At 47.0% G+C, this 20,282-nt stretch overlaps 1 protein-coding gene across 1 annotated transcript in view; it reads left to right on the top strand.

Moving 5' to 3' along the window:
- The first annotated feature begins 1,424 nt into the window (after positions 1-1,424).
- The window catches only part of LOC115482095 (neuron navigator 1-like), an 83,945-nt gene continuing 65,087 nt past the window's right edge, over positions 1,425-20,282 (top strand). The window contains exon 1 of the mRNA XM_030221660.1: positions 1,425-1,965. Coding sequence (XP_030077520.1) covers positions 1,425-1,965 — 541 coding nt within the window. The remainder of the gene's footprint in view (positions 1,966-20,282) is intronic.

Raw genomic sequence — 20,282 nt, 5'->3', positions numbered from 1 at the left:
TGCCAGTCTGTCTCTCCCATTCCATCTCCCTCTCTCCTGTATGTAGGTCTCTTTGTAGCTGCCTCTATCTGTCAGTCTCTGCCTGTATCTGTGCCAGTCTGTCTCTCCCACTCCATCTCTCCGGAGTCCTGTGTGTAGGTCTCTCTGTAGCTGCCTCTATCTGTCAGTCTCTGCCTGTATCTGTGCCAGTCTGTCTCTCCCACTCCATCTCCCTCTCCCCTGTGTGTAGGTCTCTCTCTGTAGCTGCCTGTATCTGTGTCAGTCTCTCCCTGTATCTGTGCCAGTCTGTCTCTCCCACTCCATCTCCCTGTCCCCTGTGTGTAGGTCTCTCTCTGTAGCTGCCTGTATCTGTGTCAGTCTCTCCCTGTATCTGTGTCAGTCTCTCTCTCTGTCAGCCTCTCCCTGTGTCTGTGCCAGTCTGTCTCTCCCATTCCATCTCCCTCTCTCCTGTATGTAGGTCTCTTTGTAGCTGCCTATCTGCCAGTCTCTCCCTGTGTCTGTGCCAGTCTGTCTCTCCCATTCCATCTCCCTCTCTCCTGTATGTAGGTCTCTTTGTAACTGCCTCTATCCGTCAGTCTCTCCCTGTATCTGTGCCAGTCTGTCTCTCCCACTCCATCTCCCTGTCCCCTGTGTGTAGGTCTCTCTCTGTAGCTGCCTGTATCTGTGTCAGTCTCTCCCTGTATCTGTGCCAGTCTGTCTCTCCCACTCCATCTCCCTCTCTCCTGTATGTAGGTCTCTTTGTAGCTGCCTATCTGCCAGTCTCTCCCTGTGTCTGTGCCAGTCTGTCTCTCCCATTCCATCTCCCTCTCTCCTGTATGTAGGTCTCTTTGTAACTGCCTCTATCTGTCAGTCTCTCCCTGTATCTGTGCCAGTCTGTCTCTCCCATTCCATCTCCCTCTCTCCTGTATGTAGGTCTCTTTGTAGCTGCCTATCTGCCAGTCTCTCCCTGTGTCTGTGCCAGTCTGTCTCTCCCATTCCATCTCCCTCTCTCCTGTATGTAGGTCTCTCTGTAGCTGCCTCTATCTGTCAGTCTCTCCCTGTATCTGTGTCAGTCTCTCTCTCTGTCAGCCTCTCCCTGTGTCTGTGCCAGTCTGTCTCTCCCATTCCATCTCCCTCTCTCCTGTATGTAGGTCTCTTTGTAGCTGCCTCTATCTGCCAGTCTCTCCCTGTATCTGTGCCAGTCTGTCTCTCCCACTCCATCTCCCTCTCCCCTGTGTGTAGGTCTCTCCCTGTATCTGTGTCAGTCGTCTCTCCCACTCCCACTCCCCGTGTGTGTGTGTGTGTGTGTGTCAGAGCAGGGGCTGGTCCTCGGGCCGCCGCTGCTGCAGTAGTAGAGCGGCGGCTGCTGCTGCTGCTCGGTGCGGGCGGCGGGTTCCGGCGACTCCTCCCTCCCTCCTTCCCATGTACCGGCACCGGGCGGCGGGATGAAGGCGGTGCGGAGCGGCGGTGGCGGCGGCTGCCGAGAGGAGAGCTCCGAGCCGCTAAAGACTCTACCCAAAGCCCCTGCGGAGGGTCGTGGGCTACCCCCGCGCAGAAGCGGCGAGCTGAAGGTGTTTCGGGTGGCGGCCAGCGGGGGCTCGAATCTGCGCAAGCAGAAATCCCTGTCCAACCTTTCCTTCCTCACCGATGCCGAGAAGAAGCTGCAGCTGGGACCCCCGGGAACCCCCCGCCGGACTCCCGCGGCCCCCGCCCCGCTCTCCCGCTCCCTCTCGCGCTCGGAGCACTCGCTGGCCCCCAGCCGCATCCCCCGGGGCCCCTATGCCGAGGTCAAGCCGCTGAGCAAGGGCCCCAGTACCGGCACCGACGATGAGCTGCTCACTAGTAAGGCTAAGGCTGGGGCTCCCCCGGCCCCCACTGCGGCTACCCCGGCGCAAGACGGGGGCAAAGCCTTCCTGAAGGTGGACCCCGAGCTGGTGGTCACTGTCCTGGGCGACCTGGAGCAGCTGCTCTTCAGCCAGATGCTGGGTGAGTGTTACTGGCTATTTCTTTTTCATCGCATTTATTTTCACCCCTGGGGGGAGGGAAAGACAAAATGCCAGAAAAATGTACTCTTCTGTCCGAGACCCCGCAAGATCTGGATCTGTTCTAAATGCAGAAAAAGCCTGCTAGGGCGACCCGATCCGTGCAATTAAGGTATTTTGCAGCTATGCTTCCAAGAGGGGCAGGGGTCCCTCTCCCTAACATGGCATCCTCTGGTGGGCCTGTAATGCACTATTCTGGTATTTGTCATGAAGAAGGTAGAGAGAGATGTACATCCCCACCCTTCCCTGATCTTCATGTTGTGGTGCTCTCCCTAAGAGGTGGGGAAGGGGTTTTGCAAGGCTGGGTACAGTCAAGAAAATTTTGAAGGAAATCTGTTGCCCAAAGTGGATGTGCCAGGAAAATCCTGTCAGGCGCTCTCCCTCAGGGTTTCAAATAAGAAATACTTCCATCTGAAGGAGGGGGTTAGGATTTTCTGCATGTGGGTGGTGGGCTTACCCTCCGTACTTTGCCAAATGAATTAATTAAAATCGACTCTAAGGTCTCAGAGCAGTACAGTTTAGTGTGTTATTTATAGAGGAGCTGATTCATATATCTTAAATGAAGGCTAAGAAATGAATTTTGGCAATCTTAGCTAAATTGTCTATCGACCACTCACTCTGACCTTGACGAAAGGGCTCATTTTCAAAACAGAAAAACGTCCAAAAAAGCGGCAGTTTTAAGACGTCTTTCTATGCAGTTTGTCGGCAGTACGTCCAAATCGGATGTGGCGTGGCATTAGGGTGTTCCTAACACCTGGACATTTTTTTGCCATTATGGAACAAAACAAAAATGTCCAGGGCTACAGTTTAGATGTTTTGGTCTAGATCTGTTTTTATCATGACTAAGTCACAAAAAGGTGCTGTAAATGACCAGATGACCACTGGAGGGATTAAGGCATGACCCCCTTTACCCCCCCCCCAGTGGTCACTGACCCCATCCCACCCACCCCCCAAAGATGTGAAAGAAAGAGTACATACCAGTTTTTATGCCAGCTTCAGATGTTATGGCCAGTCCTATTCGAACATCAAGAAGACCCCTGGAGTGGCGTAATGGTTGGTGCACTGTGGAGAAGGGGACCCAGGCCCAAATCCCACTCTAACTAGTACACTTGTGGTGGAACATGTGAACCTTCCAAAACTCAGCAAAAACCTACTGTAACTACATGTATTTATTTATTTGTTGCATTTGTATCCCACATTTTCCCACCTATTTGCAGGCTCAATGTGGCTTACAATTTGCCGGCATGACTTATGCCATTTCAGAGTACAGATACAATTGGTAATATATATAGAACATGGATGATATAATGAGTAATCAGGTAAAAAAAGGGGAAAACAAACAATTGGTATCACACATTGAACATGGATTATATAATAAAATTAGACGATACGATATAGGGAGAAAATAATCCGATCGTTAAGTAGATGATGGAGAATAACGGTTCTAATTACGAGTCATTATGGTATGTCATGTTAAGGAGATGTGTCTTCAGTGCTTTACGAAAGTTGATTAGGTTGTTGATGATTTTCAGGCCAAGTGGTAGAGAATTCCACAATTGCGAACTCAGGTATGAAAAGCTGGACGCATGCATTACTCTATATTTTAGACCTTTACAGCTGGGGAAGTGAAGATTTATGAATGTGCGTGCTGATATAGGTTACCCCTGCAGGCATAAGGGTTATTGTAAAGGTGCACAGTTGGGTACAGTAGGTTTTTGGTGGGTTTTGGAGGGCTCATCACCATACAGTATACGGGGGGGAACGGTGAGATGTGTACCTGGGACCTTTTATGTGAAGTCCAGTGCAGTGCCCCCAGTGCTCTGCCATACATTTCGATGGCTTGTTTTTGTGCATTTTGCCCTCGGACATTTAAAAAAAAAAAAAAAAGTCACAAAAGAAAGATGCACTGAGCACAACATCTAGCAAATGGCCATTTTTTTTTTTGGGGGGGGGGGGGGGGAGATATTGTTCAGGTTCAAAAATGACCACGTTTGCAACTGGATTTTTGGACATTTTCCGCAAAACGTCCAAAGTTGGATTTAGACATCGTATTGAAAATGTCCCCCCCCCCCCCCCCCCCGTGTTACTTAACCTCTGCTCAGAGGACGTATATGTTCCATTGGCTTATCCTATAGAGTTTGAAGCATGTTGCCACTTTTATATAATATCATTTCTGCTGTCATATTTTCTTATTTCTTCTTTGTGGTACCTAGACTTCTGTCCTGCTTTATTATTTTTTTTTCTTGATGGTCCTCCTTTTTAACTTTTCCTCGTTCTTTTATTTCCTATACTTTGGTGGCTGGAAATTTCACTGTTTAAACCTCAGCTAAATGGAAAAGGACCTCTCCCTGCCCCTGTCTTTGGGTAGGAAGTGATGGCAGATGAACAGGGAGAGTTAACTGAAGGCTATAATCCATGGCAGGTGAGAACCCAGGCTACCTCTAGGAGGAAGGGTGCCTAGAGTCAGGGCCGGTCAAACCTAGTAAGCGGGGTAAGCACTGCAGGGGGGCGCTTGCCTTCAAGGGCGCCGCTGCGGCGCTCTTGGGGGTTTAAATCTTTAATTTACCTCCGTCCCAGCAGTCGCGTCACTTGAAAGCCCTGCCCGTCTCTAGCCTTCCCTCCCTTCGAGAGTTCGTTCCGCAGAGTCCCGCCTTCTGATGTCATTTCCTCAAGGGCAGGACTCTGAGGGAATGAACTCACCAAGGGAAGGAAGCCTAGAGACAGGCAGGGCTTTGAAATGACGCAGCCGCTGGGACGGAGGTAAATTAAAAAAGACTTAAACCACGCAGGGTGGCAAGAAGAAAAAGGGGGGGCAGAAGAGTGCGGGCAGGTGGCCATAAATGGGAGGGGGATGGGGGCGAAGGAGAATCGCTGGACAGGGGCAGGGTGGGAGAAGAGAGAAAGATGATGGGGGGGGGCGTGCCAACATAGTCTGCAGGGGGGCGCCAGAGACCCTAGGACCGGACCTGCCTAGAGTCAGCTTGAAAATAGCAGTCTCCTCCCCCCCCCCCCCCCCACGCTTTTAAATCCTTGCAACATTTTGGCTTCTCTGGGGAGAGAGTGAGATTTTTTTCCCCTGATGATGGGGGATGGGGTTTCCCTGCCTCCATATCTGAAAAAATTTGCAGTATGTGATGTGTCACTTGGCCAAAGAACATTTCCCAAACGAAGCGGACTAGTTTAGCTTGCACAGCAAACCTGTAGATCTGTGTCTTATTTAAAACGCCAGTCCCAAGTAGAGAGGGGAGGGGATTCCGTTCTATGCTTTGGGGAGGGAGGTGGCAGATAGAGACCTTCTGATTTCCTTTGCTTGCTGGAAGCATTCATCTTAAACAGGAGAGATGATTGAGAGACTGGAAAAGACAACCAGGGGCGGTGATGCAATACCTAACATAAAACATGAGCTGCATGGAATAATTATAAAGATTGTTGACTTGCTCAATCGTTGCTGCTGCCTATATATTCTGGACTGGTTCTCTGCTGATGTGGTCTGGAGGGGTGGGGCAGCTCTACTGGTTTTTAGGCTGGAGGTGGCTTGCTCATGATTTAATAAGGGTCGTTGTCTTTGTATTTTGAGTGGCTCAGGGTGTTTCCTTGTCCTGTTGGGGGAGAGAGTCGGACAGCGGCCTTCTCATCCAAGAGATCGCTTTGTTCTGCCTGGTTCTGTATGGCAGAGCCTTAGATGGAGAAATTGTTTCTATGATCATGTTCTCACTGTGCATTATGGGTTACTGACTGTTACCTCTGTGTTTCATCCCACTCTTTACATGCAGGAAACAGATCTATTCTATTCATTGGTCTGTGTTTCAAACGGAGGTAATATAAGGTTACATCTAATTACCACAAATAATGCATATTTTCCACCGTTGAGATATTTTAAGCTGCAGACGTGGTGCTGCCAGTTTGCAGTGTTACAGCTGCAGTAAACGGAGAGGTGATGTGACTGGCTGTTGGACTGAAGGATGTGAGTGGGAAGTGCAGTGGGTAATAAGTGAAATCAGCTTGATATTTCTTTTGGTGTGGCGGGGGAGACTGGAATATAGTTCTGCATATTAAGGTCATATAGGAAGCAAGCTGCCATTGCCACCTTTCCCCCTCTCCGGGTCCACTGCCACCACAGCGCTGACTAAGGCCTACCTTCATAGGCCCGCATTCTAATGCAGCTGCAATCCCCCCCTTCCGACAACTTCCTAGGGGATGGGATTTGGAATACCACCTTTCTGTGGTTACAATGAAAGCGGTTTACATATTATATACAGGTACTTATTTTGTACCTGGGGCACTGGAGGTTTGTGATTTGCCCAGGGTCACAAGGAGCCACAGTGGGATAATGGTGTTGGGTTCGCTGGGAAACACTGATCATAACATGATCGAATTTGACTTACCAACTGGAGTGCAGTCACTAAGGAAATCTCCTTTAGCAGCATTTAATTTTTGAAAGAGTAACTATGATAAAATGAGGAAAATAATTAAAAAAAAAAGAGCTGAAAGGCTCAGCTGCAAAGATTAGGACGTTAAATCAGGCATAGATGTTGTTTAAAAATACCATTTTGAAAGCCCAGACTAGATGTATTTCACGTATTAATAAAGGTGGAAAGAAGAGCAAACGGCAGTCAATATGGTTAAAGGGAGAAGTGAAAGAGGCTATTAGAGCCAAAAGAATATGTTTCAGAATATGGAAAAAAAGATGTGAATGAAGAAAACAAGAAGCAACATAAGCAGTGGCAAGTTAGATGCGAAGCATTGATAAAGAAGGCCAAAAGTGAATACAAAGAGAAACTTGCCTCGGAAGCAGAAACTCATAGTAATGAATTTTTCAGGTACATCAGAAGTAGAAAACCTGTGAGGGAATCCGTGAGACCATTAGATCATCAAGGAGTAAAAGGTGCGCTTAGGGAGGACAAGGTGATAGCAGAGAAACGGAATGAATTCTTTGCCATGGTCTTTACTGAAGAAGATGCAAGAGATCTACCTGCACCAGAGATGATTTTAAAGGGTGACGATGCAGAGGAACTGAAAGTACTCTCAGTGAACCTGGAAGATGTACTGAGCCAAATCGACAAATTAAAGAGTAGCAAATCACCTGGACAGGATGGTATACACCCCAGTGTACTGAAACAACTCAAATATGAAATTGCAGATCTGATGTTACTTGGAATGAAAGGGGAGGTGATGCTGCCAGGAGATTTCAACTTGCCTGATGTGGATTGGAACGTCCTATCAGCAGAATCAGAAAGAAGCAGAGAGATTGCGGATGCCTTTCAAAGTACTTTGCTCAGACAAATGGTGGTGGAACCCACAAGGGAAGGGGTGGATCTAGTGTTCACAAATGTGGGTGGGTGCCCACTTAGGCAATAGCGATCATCACACAATATAGTTTGGGATAGTGCTGGGCAGACTTATACGGTCTGTGCCAGAGCCGGTGGTTGGGAGGCGGGGATAGTGCTTGGCAGACTTATACGGTCTGTGCCTTGAAGAGACAGGTACAAATCAAAGTAGGGTATACACAAAAAGTAGCACATATGAGTTTATCTTGTTGGGCAGACTGGATGGACCGTGCAGGTCTTTTTCTGCCGTCATCTACTATGTTACTATGAGGCTCATTTTCAAAGCACTTAGCCTCCCAAAGTTCCATAGAAACCTATGGAACTTAGCCTCCCAAAGTGCTTTGAAAATATGCCTCTACGTTACTATGATGTTAGTGATCTGAAAGCTGTCGTTAAAATCATGTGCAGTACCTGAAGATTGGAGGGTGGCCAATGTAACGCCTATTTTTAAAAAGGAATCTAGGGATGATCCAGGAAATTAGACTGGCAAGCCTGACTTCAGTCCTGGGCAAAATAGTGGAAAATATTATAAAGAATAAAATCACTGAACACATAGACAAACATGGCTTAATGGGACATGGGTTCAGCCAAGGGAAGTCTTACCTAACCAATTTGCTTCATTTCTTTGAATGCATGAATGAATATGTGGAGAAAGGTGAGCCGGTTGATGTAGTGTATCTAGATTTTCAGAAAGCATTTGACAAAGTCCCTCATGAGAGTCTCCTGAGAATTAAAACCAATGGGATAGAAGGCAATTGTCACGCCCCTCACCTGGTTCAGGAAGCCACTAGAGTCCTGCAGCATGCCATGCCTAAGAGTCTTGTAAGTATTTACTTCCTGTTTGCTGCACTTCCCTTTTATAGCCCTAGATGGGGCATGGACAGGTGATCTCACTTCCTGACTAGGGATATATAAGGAAGTGCTCTCGAATTCTCTAAGTGTTTTGGCAGCAGGCTTCCAGAGTTGTGCCTCTCCAGTATTGGTTGCCTGGCCACTTCCTGATTCCAGCCCTACCTGTTCCAGTCTTCCAGTCCTGCCTGGTACAGCTACTCCCTGGTCTCCACTCTGTCAGGCCAGCCCCCAAGGGCTCTTTTTACAGCCAATCTCTAGACAAACCCAGTTGTGTTCCAGCCAGTCTGCAAGGCACTGCCTAGTCCTAGCTTCTGCCTGTCTGAGTCATGTCCTGCCTTCTTCAGCTTCTAGACTCTGCCAGGTGGTCCCAATAGCAGCCATAGGTGAGGGCTATGATAGAGCCAACCTCATTATGGTCCAAGGGCTCACCTTCCCCAACCATGACAGCAATGTTCTGATGTGGATTAGGAATTGGTTGATGGGTAGAAGTCAGAGGGTAGGGTTAAATGACCAATTCTTTCAGTGGAGGAGGGTGACACCACCCATTTTACTAAGATACCTCTTCCCCGTGGTCAAAACTTAGTATCTTAGTAAAATGGGTGGTGTCATTCTGATATTTTCTTACAGACATAACGGTTGAGAATCAGTCGCGTAAATCCCACGGACCCTGATGGAAGAGGCGAAACTTGGGCCGAAGTCGGGCCGTGGACAGGGTTAAGAAGACTGAATGACTGCATGACTGCACAGTTGTTAAACGGCAGTGAGATAAGTAACCCTCATAAAAAAAAAAACTCATTACAAAAATTCTATTAAAGGCATTGAGGGATATATTGATAGAGGATGTTTTTTAGCCAGTGATGATCAGGCAGTGCTCCCTAAGGTTGGAGTCAACAAAAGGAGTATGTGCCTGGGTTTGAGGTTTTTCCTCCTATAATACACAATTAGACACCACACGATAAGTAGAGTAGAGGTCACTGGAATTGATTTAATATTGAACCATACCATACGATGATCACCTTTCAGATTTCTTTCCTTTTGCCTTTTCAACCATAAAAGTGTATCTGGCTGGTAAATGGACTTCTGCTTTGGGTCATGAGATAAAGCCCCTTGGTAATCGCCCAGTTATGAAAGCCATCGGTGTGCTGCGGGACAGCAAGTCCGCAGTGCTTAAATTATTGCAATCATGCAATTTAAATGTATTTAGAGCAGTAAAACTGGCAGCATCTCCAGACATGTAAGCATAGAGGTCATTTGATGTTGAGGTAGCTCCTACGACTTTGTGACGCTTTGGTTGTGGACCTCAAGTGGAAACCTTTGGAGCCTTTTGCGAGAATGCACAGGCTTGGCTGGGCATAAAAGGATTCTGACATGGGGCCCAGGTCATACTGCAGACTTTTTACAGTGTCTGCTCTGACTCGTACTGTCCTGTCTGTAGAACACAATAAGGAAGGCAATATAAAAAGTACAACACAGCATGGTTAGCAAATTATGCCATGTGGTTTAAGATAACAGGGGGAAAAATACATGTTCCAGAGCCAGGGATATATCTGTAGCAAGTTTATTGTCATAAAAGCTGAAAGAAGCACTTATTTTCTTATGTTTTGTTTTTGGGGGGGGGGGGGGGGGGGGGGGAAATGACTATTTTAAACAGCTGAATTGTACAGATCCTTTTTAGCTGGGAGCTTATGCATAGCCAACAGCTTTGTCTAACTGCCTGGGATTGGAACCACACAGAGTTTGGACATGCTGTCCTTGGAGCTTTGCGCTCGTGTTACAGACATGCATGGGGTGGGGGGATAAGGGGTAGAGAATTGATTTTCTTCTGGAATTATTAAAAAAAAAAAAGCCTCTACATGGCTCATTTAGAGGGTTTTTTTTTTTTAAATCCACAAGATCATTTCTCTGCCCCTTATCCTTCCAACCCTGTGCAACATGAGCGCTGCCCAAACTCTGTGTGGTTCCAGTCCCAGCATGCTGCTGACTGAATTACACATGGTGCTGATTCTTAATATTTGGGTCAGGGGCAGCCACCAGAAGTTATCTGGTTACCACTGATGCTCGTTGTCAGCACCCGGATAACTACTTGGTTAACTTAAGAAAGAAAAAGTCATTTATGCTGTTTTAAGGGAACCAGGTAGCTGTCTAGGTACCACCATTGACTATCAGTGGTGTCCAGATAACTTGGAGCTCACCCCTGGGCTGCCCTAGAGCTAACTGGAGCTAACAGATATTCAGTGCTGAGTATTTGCTCCTGGCCTGCTCAGTGTAGTTAACTGAAACCACACTCTGAATATTGACACCCCGAATTTTTTTGTATGCTAATGAACCAAATGTGCCCTAATAAATCTATCATGCTCCTCACCTGGCTCAGGAAGCTGCAACAGGCCCTGCCTAAGAGTCTTGTGAGTGTTTACTTCCTGGTTGCTGTACTTCCCTTTTATAGCCCAAGATGGGGCGCTGACAAATTACCTCACTTCCTGGCTAGGGATATAAGGAAGTGCTCTACACTCCTCCAGTGCTTCGGCAACTGGCTTCCAGCGTTGTGCTTCTCCAGTATTTGTTGCTTGGCCAGTTCCTGCTTCCAGCCCCAAGAGCACTTTTAAGAGCCAGCCTCTAGACAAATGCCTGTCCGAGTCAGGTCCTGCTATCTCCATCTTCTGGACTCTGCCAGGTGGTTCCATCAGCAACTGTCAATGAGGGCCTGCGTGCCACGTATGCTGCACAGGTACAACCAATCTTATCACAGGCTCGCCTTCCCCAACTGTGACAGAATCCACATTGGATGAGAACAGCAACTTCTGCTGTTTTCACTTAAAGTCTGCACTAAAGTAGCTCATCATATGATGTAAGGTCTCCTGAAAGCTTTCTAGATGTTCATCATCTGCTATTCCAACTTCTAGGCATCCCCTCCTGCCAGTGACTTCCTTACCTTTGGAGCATGACATGAAATGTCACTCAGTAACTGTATAATAAAAACTTTTCTCTGTGTTTACATTCTAACAAATTGTCCACCAGGGGGGTCAGTCTTGGCACAGCCTTATCTCTCTTCTCTTCTGCCAACCACATATTGGTGTTCTACAGTTCTGCATCATGCCATAGGATGGGAAGAGATGCTGAAGCAGAGGGAGGTCTGTGGTGGTCAGCATAGTCTAGAAGCCTAGATGTGTCTGTTTGCAGTAGCAACAGACCCCAGTGTTAGTGGATATGAGACACTTAAACCTTCTCAGATGGGCCTGGTGCAAGCACTGACATATACTCTTAATGAACAAAAAATAAAATTAATGGCACAGTCAATTAAAAATCGTTAAGGAGCCTTAATGTTTCAAATAAAGCATGCAAAAAGATGCTGAATCGATAACCATGCGAAATAGCTAGCTTTTTAATATCTCTGCATCTAGAGGAGCACACACTGCTCAGTAACACTGACAAGGCCCAAACAGGGCTTTAAGTGACAGGGGTCCTGTGGTGGCACTCTAGTCCGGGACATTTTCCATACTCCAGGCCTGTCAACTCACCTAGTCAGTGCACTTTTTCTAGTGAAAAAGGTGCCGGTACTCAAATGCTAGGCCACCCTTCAGGGGTGGGGGTAATCACTGAGGGACCCTCCCCACGAGCCAGGCCCCCCTGCAACCAGTTACAGAATCTATGACAATGCAGAATTGGTGTGTAGAGCCTGAGCTCTTTCATTAAAACTTGAGGTCCATGGGTCAATTTTAGCAGACAATGGAAAAGGTGCCGGTACTCAGTACCCCCAAGTACCCCCTCAAAAAAAGCCCTGCACCTAGTTATAGGATGGGCATATGAGGCCGGTCCTAAATTTGAACATTGTGATATCTGTGGTTCCTGGTTGTGCCCATTGAACCATTGCCGCCAGGCCCGTAATGAATCGGGATAGAGTTATCGGAAATCCAGAATTAGCCTAAAATGGCCCTACTGGAACTGGGTAAGTTGGCAGGCCTGCTGCTTTCCTGACCCTTCAAAACTGGTCCTGTGCACAGATAGAACTGAAATGAGACCGATGTACCAATAGATAACTATCCTTGCCTCTGAATACTATAACTTCCTCCCCCTCTCCCTCCTTCCTGGTATGGGTAGCTAATCCAGACCTTGTCTACAAACTCTAGTTCATAAACATGTACGTGGTGACTAAATTATGGTAACGTCTGCTTTCCCAAATTCAATTTACAAATTGTTTGACTTTGCAGTTTTTTCAGTTCTAATTTTTTTTGGAGGAAAAAACCCTCTGTGTGTCCTCGGTCATTAATATGTTTTTTTATGACTCGCTGGATGTTAGCTCGTCACAGCCTAAAAACTTCCATTTTTTTATTTTAACTTTGTCTTTCTTTCATATATTTGCCTTATAGCATATAACACTGCAAATAGGTGGGAAAATGTGGGGTACAAATGTAACAAATAAATACATAAATTTCACCATCCGTTTCACCTCGTAGGCTTTTTCAAGGAAGGACCTGGTGCATGTGCTTTATACCTCTGTATGCCCAGTCTTCTAACTTAAATCTCTGGTTGCCGTGACACCACAGTCAACACCCAAGGCGTTCAGAGTAAGACTTGGAGAAGGCGAAGCAAGGCAGACAACTGCAATGCGTACCTCTCTTCCTAACTTCCCTCCCCCCCCCCCCCCCCCCCTCCCGACTGCACATACACCTTGATTTCTATGAAGTCAAGGTGATGCGTTCCTACTGGCAAAATATGAGAGCAGGCCATTTGGAAAAGGAAATGCAACAGCTAAAGGTGATTCAGAGTAGTCAAAAAAAATGTCAAAACAGCAGTTAGCAGTGATGGACCATGTCGAAGGCCCCAGGTGTCTCATTTGACTGAACATGGCAAGCAGCATCTCAAGCACGTATCCAGATTAGGGATGGGAGCCCCCCCAATTTTTGTTTCATTTAGTTTCCTGTGTTGTTTGCAGCATTGTGTGTTGTATCTTGGTTGGTCTTCATTTGCATTCCGGGAACAATGTCGTTAAGAATGAGTACTCTTTTGAAATAGCGTTTCCTCTTTCAGAAACAATGCACATTTTCTGAATGAGAGTGTGTTCCCCTTTGCAAACAGGACACAATTATTGGCAGATGAAAAAACACAAAATGTCGTATGTTTTTCTGCTCATTTTCATTTAATGACATGCAACCGCACGGGATACGTAACTGACATTTTCCCATGTCATTCTAAAGGACAGTCCATCCCTATTCCTGCCTACATAGATTAAATCCCCAAATAGCTCCTGCTATAATTAAAGAGTGTTGTTTATTGAATCATAGCGTGTAATGTTTTGTGATTATATAATATCCTGGTTTTAGGGGGAACTTTGGCCAACTTTGGCACGCAAAGTATTTTATAGTTTAAAAATCATTTGAAGGATTTGGTTGAAAATCTAGAGGTCCGTTGAATCTAGATAGCTTCTGATTGTTCAATACCTCTCTGTGTGACGAGCAGGGGGGAAAAAAACCCCGTTATGTCTCCATAATCAGTCTGCTTCTGTGAAAAGAAGTTCTTCCCAACTCCCAAGTCTAGGGATTGGCTCAGAATCTTTAGACTAACACCCCTCCCCCGCATTGAAACAGATCATCATCCCCCAACAGCTTTTATGCCCCTCTAAAATCTTTCCCTGTTTAATTTTTCAGTTTTAATGTTTTAGCCATTACTGGTTCTTCAGGAATTGCAGGTGTTTCAGTATAAGAAGTGCCCTTGTACAGTGAAATTAGATCTCCTCTTAAATAGTGTTTTTTGTTTCCTTTTTTTTTAATGTTGTAAATAGACCCTGTTTGGAAGATCTTTCAGCACAAGAGAACCCTTCCTTAGCTTGGTTGCTCTTTTCTGTAGTCGTCTATACCTTTTTCTGTCATTTGGAGATCCCTTTCCAGGATGGGTGCCAAAGACTGAACTCCAATGCAGTGATCAGTGCACCTGGGACCTGCCATACTATTCCTATCTCACTCCTGTCACCGTCCTATGATCTCCTCCCCCCTTCCGTTTTCTTTTTTCCTATGTCTCCTTTCCATTGAACCTTCTCCCTCTTCTCAACTTTAATTTTGTTGAAAACCGCTATGTTACACCACAGGCTTTAAGGGCAGTATATCAAATAAGAAAATAGAGAAAGCTAACTGGACCGTTCAGTCTGCCCCGTTATTCGTGCCCACACTGAGGGTGCCACAGTGACATAGTCAATGACAGCAGATAAAGACCTGTATGGTCCATCTAGTCTACCCAATAAGGTGGGTAGAGTTGTACCTGCCACTCTGTATGGAATACCCTTCTCTATGCCTTGTCAGTTCCTGCTGCCAGCCATAGTGCGTGGTGACATGTAATATACTTCTGTTAGGGCAGATATCTTGGGCAGATATCATGCAATATCTCCTCGTACCTTCTTACAACAAAGCTTTCCAATAATATGAATATCACCAATACTAGCCTGTCTTTTGCCAGAACATCCAGCCTCCTAGTTCTCTGTATAGCCTTCCAGTCTCATTCAGGCTATGTGAGCACTTGAGTTTCTGCTAGGTTGCCTAATGATTCGTATTATTCACTTTGCCATTCATTATGGCAACCTCGACTTTCGTTGGATTATCCCAGTATTACACTTAAAATGCATACCGGTAAGTAGCCGAGATTGGGTGGCAGAGCCGGTGGGGGGAGGCGGGGCTGGTGGTTGGGAGGCGGGGCTAGTGCTGGGCAGACTTCTACGGTCTGTGCCCTGAAAGAGACAGATACAAATCAAGGTAAGGTATACACAAAGAGTAGCACATATGAGTTTGTCTTGTTGGGCAGACTGGATGGACCGTGCAGGTCTTTTTCTGCTGTCATCTATTATGTTACTGTGTAAGTGGTACTTTTGCTATCTCTTTGTTTTATGTAGTTAACCGTTCTCTGTGCTTATCCCATGCCCTCTTAAAACCCGCTATTTTAACCTCTACCACTTTCTCTAGGAGGAGGTTCCATGTATCCACTCCCCCCCTCTTCTGTCAAACATTTGCTGAACTTGCCACAAAAGCTCCACATTCTCATGACTTTTTGTTCTCTGACTTGAAAGGTGATGTACTAAGAAAGTAAACTGAAATGAGGCGAGCTTTCCTTCCACTGAAGAAGCCTTATCTTCAATGCATCAGTAATACCTCTCAGGTATTTCACTGTCTGTCGTATTGCCCTTGCCTCGTGTAGGGTATATATATTTAGATATTTAAGACTTATCTCACAGGGCTTCTCTATACTGCCTCTTCAACCAGAGAACATCCAGTCTGGACTAGATCCCTCTCACCAGCTCTCAAGTTGGGAGGCAGGGGCAACGACAATTCTGCCTCTAGCACCACCATTTTGGAAGGTGGAAGAGCCAGATGCAGGTGCAAGTGGGCATTGCTCCTGCTTTCCAAGTTTTGTAGGTGGGAGGGTCTGGGGACACCAGAGACATTTTTGAAGGTTAGGTTGCAGGACCAGCTTAAGGGGCAAGCAAGTGAGACACCATCTTAGGGTGACCAAGCGTAAGTGGGGTCGCAAGCCTGCCTCACTGGATTGCTCGTCATAGTGATGGGAACATGTACCTTTCCTCCCATTGCTGTGCTTCCTCAATTTCTACTTTGTTGCAGGTTGAGCATCAGGTATAAAACGCGAGATAAGGCACTTCTTGTTTCTTGTGAGAAACAGGAAGTATCTTGTTTTGTGTTTCAAACCTGCTAGGCAGCCTGAGGAAGTGAAGCAGCACAACGGGTGGAAGGGAATGAACATTCTTCCACTGCTGTGTCCAAGATAGCACTGCTAGGACAGGTAACAGCTGGAGCTGAGAACTGGAGACTGCTGGGACAGGTAGGAGGTGGAGTTGGGGGCTGATACTGGAGCTAGAGCATGGGACTGTAGGGTGGAGGCCAATGCTGGGGCTGGTCCTTTAGAGAAAGAGAAGGAGGTTGGAGGCTGATGATGTGAGAAGAGAGCAAGTTCTGTGTAGGGGAGAATCAAGGGCAATGCATACTTAGGAAAAAGGGGGGGGGGAAGAGGCAGGAGAGCAGGGATTCAGACTTAGCAGAGACCCTAGGATTGGGTGGAAGACTCTAAAAGATTGGCTGAGTATTGGGAGTATAAGTGGGGACTCAGGATTTGGGTGGTGATAATGGGGACTAAAACTGAGCATGGATTAGAGAACCAGTAAGGACCAGGGCTTGTGCAAGGATATTAGATGCCCCTAGGCAAACCTTCAGCCTTTTATTCTCCCACATACACATACAAAATTAACATTTAGGCCCCTTGCCTCCCCCCCCCCCCACACACACACACAACAGTCATGATTATCCTTGCTCCATCCCTCCCCAAATGATCTGGGTAAATGGGCTATTTGAAACTGCCTACCCTCCCTAGTGGTAGAAGTACCTCCGTTGTTTCTTTGCATTTGGGTCATTATCAGAACCTGTTACTTTGTTTTAAATGAAGCAGTTTTTTTATGCCCTTCAGGGTGGGGGAAGAATTATATTTAATGCCCTGATTTTTGGATGACTCGCGGCAATAGTGCTCATTTCAAGAAGAAGCATTGATTAAAAATATACCGGTCAATATTCAGCCTGCAGCAGTCTGTGTTTTTTAAAATATTGACCACCATGGACAGAATTAGCTCTGGGTATTCAATGCCGGGTTATGTCTGGGGCTGGCATTGGATACTGGGGGCTATGTGGAAGCTGCTGGAGATAATGTGGGACCTGCATAAGACACTTGCATGGGCCCTGGCTGAATATCGGCCGGGACCCGCATAAGTTAAAGCAGGTTTGCTCACTACTTTAGTCCCCCTTACTCCCCCCACCTGGTTAAACCCTGGCTGTGAGCTGGCAGCCAGTATTCAGTGGCATTTAATCTGTTAGTGTTCCTTAATATGTCTGCTAACCAGCCATCTCCTAACCAGATGGGTTATGGGTTGGCCATGAGCCTCTGTGTTTGTGAGCCACAGCCTGTTAATAAAGCATATTTATAAAGCATCTTTCAACACAGGAGATGGCATGATGTCAAAAAGTTGAAGCCGTCTCCCCCTCGCAGTCGCCATATTGGTGTACCCTAAACAAACAAATTATCAGCATACGGATGTACGCAGAGGAACTGTCAAAACTGTAACCGGAAATTATGGGTTTTATTACCTCTTGAGAGGGGGTCCTGGGAAGTGAGGAGACTCCTGGGGAGAGCCACGGCCCTGCCACGGGTGCAGGCACTCTGGAGCGGCAGATTTGTTTTTGGAAATGTGGGAGGCTCTTTTTTTGTAGAGGGCAGCTTTAAGAAAGGCTCCAGCTGAGCCTGAGTTGTGGGAACCCATCAGGAAACAGGTTTGCTATTGTTTTCAGTAGTGTCTGCGAATGTTTGGGGTCATTCAATATGGCGGCGAGCTCCACCCACTGCCTTCAGCCCAGATAATGGGCCAGATTGGCTGAATCCGCCTCCTGTCATAAAACCTCCTTGGGTGGGCCGGGGGGGCAGAGTTAGGGCGGAGCATCAGCTTAGCTGGTTAGCAGTGCTTTTTAGTCCGCTCATGAGCTGAGTAACTACACAAAGTTAGGACAGGAAAACAGCTGTCCTAACTTTACGCACATAGGGCCAGATGTTCACAACTCTGGCACTGTACAAAACAGCACCAGAAAATACTGCCGTTACAGCGTGGCAGAAGAACTTCCCAATGCTCAGCACTAATAGCATGCAAATTTTATGCGTGCTGTTAGCGCTAAGCATTGTGAAGTAAAGGGGGGGGGGGGGGGAATGTGCCCAGCATATGTGCATACAACCTGTGCGATGGCACTGAGATTCCTGAGTAGAGGAGAGTAGAAGGTCAACTGGTCCTTCATATTCTATAAGCTCCTCCAGAGCACTAATGGAGAGAATGGATTATACGCGGCAGTGTTGTTGACCCTGGCAAAGGACGAAGATACGAGACTGCTGCGTGCTGTCCCAGTAACAATGAAGGCAGTAGCAGCCCTGGTTGTGGGGCTCGGGCCCATTTTAGGAGTAGATGAGGGAGACACAATGCAGCAGTAATGGCTTCCATCCAGATGGTGTCTTTTGGAAGTCCTGAAGACGGCTCTGGGGCTGCAAATTCTATCGCTTACAGCCTCTTCAAACACTTAACTCCAGCTCGGAGCTGGCGTTAGGTTCCCTGCAGAAAGGACGCCCTTCTCTTCATTGAGCATCGAAGGGAATAGTTAATCAGCTAATTTAAATTGCATTAGCATGCAACGTGCGGTATCCTTGAGTGTGCTCATTCATGGTGCTACAGCCCTTTGTGCATTTTGCAGTTGCAAAGGCGGACTCTAGTCTGGTGCTAATGGCCTCCAGCGCCCGCATTTGCTTCTGAGCCTTGGACTAAGAGTTAACCAGTGTGGATATTGCCTGGTGCCCAGTTAACTTCTGGGTTGGCGGACATATCTAGATATCCAGTGCCGGAAGCCACACATGCCCTGGCATAGAATCTCTGACATTAGTTCACCTGCGGTTGGAAGCAGCTTATCAGTTTCTTACAGCCGCAAGCTGAATATTGAGCCCAAATTTATTAGGAAGGGACAAACAGATAAGTACATAAGTAATGCCACACTGGGAAAAGACCAAGGGTCCATCGAGCCCAGCATCCTGTCCACGACAGCGGCCAATCCAGGCCAAGGGCACCTGGTAAGCTTCCCAAACGTACAAACATTCTATAAATGTTATTCCTGGAATTGTGGATTTTTCCCTTTTTAAACTCTGCCAAGCTAACCGCCTTCACCACGTTCTCCGGCAACGAATTCCAGAGTTTAATTATGCGTTGGGTGAAGAAAACTTTTTTCCGATTTGTTTTAAATTTACTACACTGTAGTTTCATCGCATGCATACGGACATCATGACCTCATAAGCTGCTGCTCTTTGGAAAGGAGACTGAGAAATGAAAGGGGAGGAGGGAGAGTGCAGAAATGGGTATGAATTGTGGGTGAAAAGAAGGAACTGAGCAGGTGAGGGAGAGTGGAAATATAACAGGGAGAGAGAGAGGCTGTAAAACAACAGAGCCTGTCTCCATGTGCTGGTCAGGGCACCCCTCCAGAGGAAAGACAGGCAAGACTAGCCTGAGTGTTAGAAACACAGCCCTGTATCCCTGCAGCTGCACTCCAGCTGGGATATGTACAAGTTGGTCCTTAAAGCATTTTCTGATACAAAGATTTCTGTCAGTAGGAAAACAGCACAAAACAGTGTCTTGTCCATTTATTCCCTCACCCCTCCCGCTCCGCTCCCATGGTGAGACAAAGGAAGATGATTGCTTGTTAAACTGAACTAGCAGGGCTGTGATTTTCTGGAATGAAATGTCTATGTATAGTTTTAAATAGCAATGCAAACCCTCTGCAGACTGAATCTCCAAGAGGTGGTCAGCTGTGTTTTGCTGCAGGAGAACATGCCAATGGCTTATGTTTATATATGTATTTATTTCTGCATTTGTACTCCACATTTTCCAACCTAATGGTAGGTTAAATGTTGAACTTATGGTCTCCTAAGTAACAGTTTTGGTCAGGAGATCCACCTTGAAAGATGTACAGGTGGTCTTCTTTCTTTCTCGGGTCCTCCTGAACAGCAGAAACGGCTTGGGAAGATTTTATACCACCGGGCAGGAGAGGAGTAAAACTTTCTTGTAAAACTACTTCTAGCATAACAGATACAGTATTAATGCTCTGGGAGGCATCACATTTCCAGTTTGGACCAGGGGCGTAGCTGCTAGGGGGCCACGGGGGCCTGGGCCCCTGTAAATTTGGCCCTGGACCCCCCTGCTGGTGACCCTCTCGACCTCCGCCCCTCCCGCTGCCAACCCGCCGCCTGCTACCTTTGCTGGCGGGGACCCCAACCCCCGCCAGCCGAAGTCTTCTTCCTTCATTTGGTTTCTGACCGAGTCTGACGTCGTGCAGGACGTCAGACTCAGTCAGAAACCAAACGAAGGAAGAAGACTTCGGCTGGCGGGGGTTGGGGTCCCCCGCCAGCAAAGGTGGTAAGCAACGGCGGGTGGGGGGTTGAGAGGGTCATCGGTAGGGGGGGGGGTCAAACTTGTTGGAGGTGTCGGCAATGGCGGGCGGGCAGGAGGGGGGGGTCGGTGTCG

The sequence above is a fragment of the Microcaecilia unicolor genome, chromosome 12 (assembly GCF_901765095.1).
Source record: "Microcaecilia unicolor chromosome 12, aMicUni1.1, whole genome shotgun sequence".
Taxonomy (NCBI): Eukaryota; Metazoa; Chordata; class Amphibia; order Gymnophiona; family Siphonopidae; genus Microcaecilia; species Microcaecilia unicolor.
The sequence above is the reverse complement of the archived record's forward strand: the minus strand, read 5'-3'. Positions and strand labels throughout refer to the sequence as shown.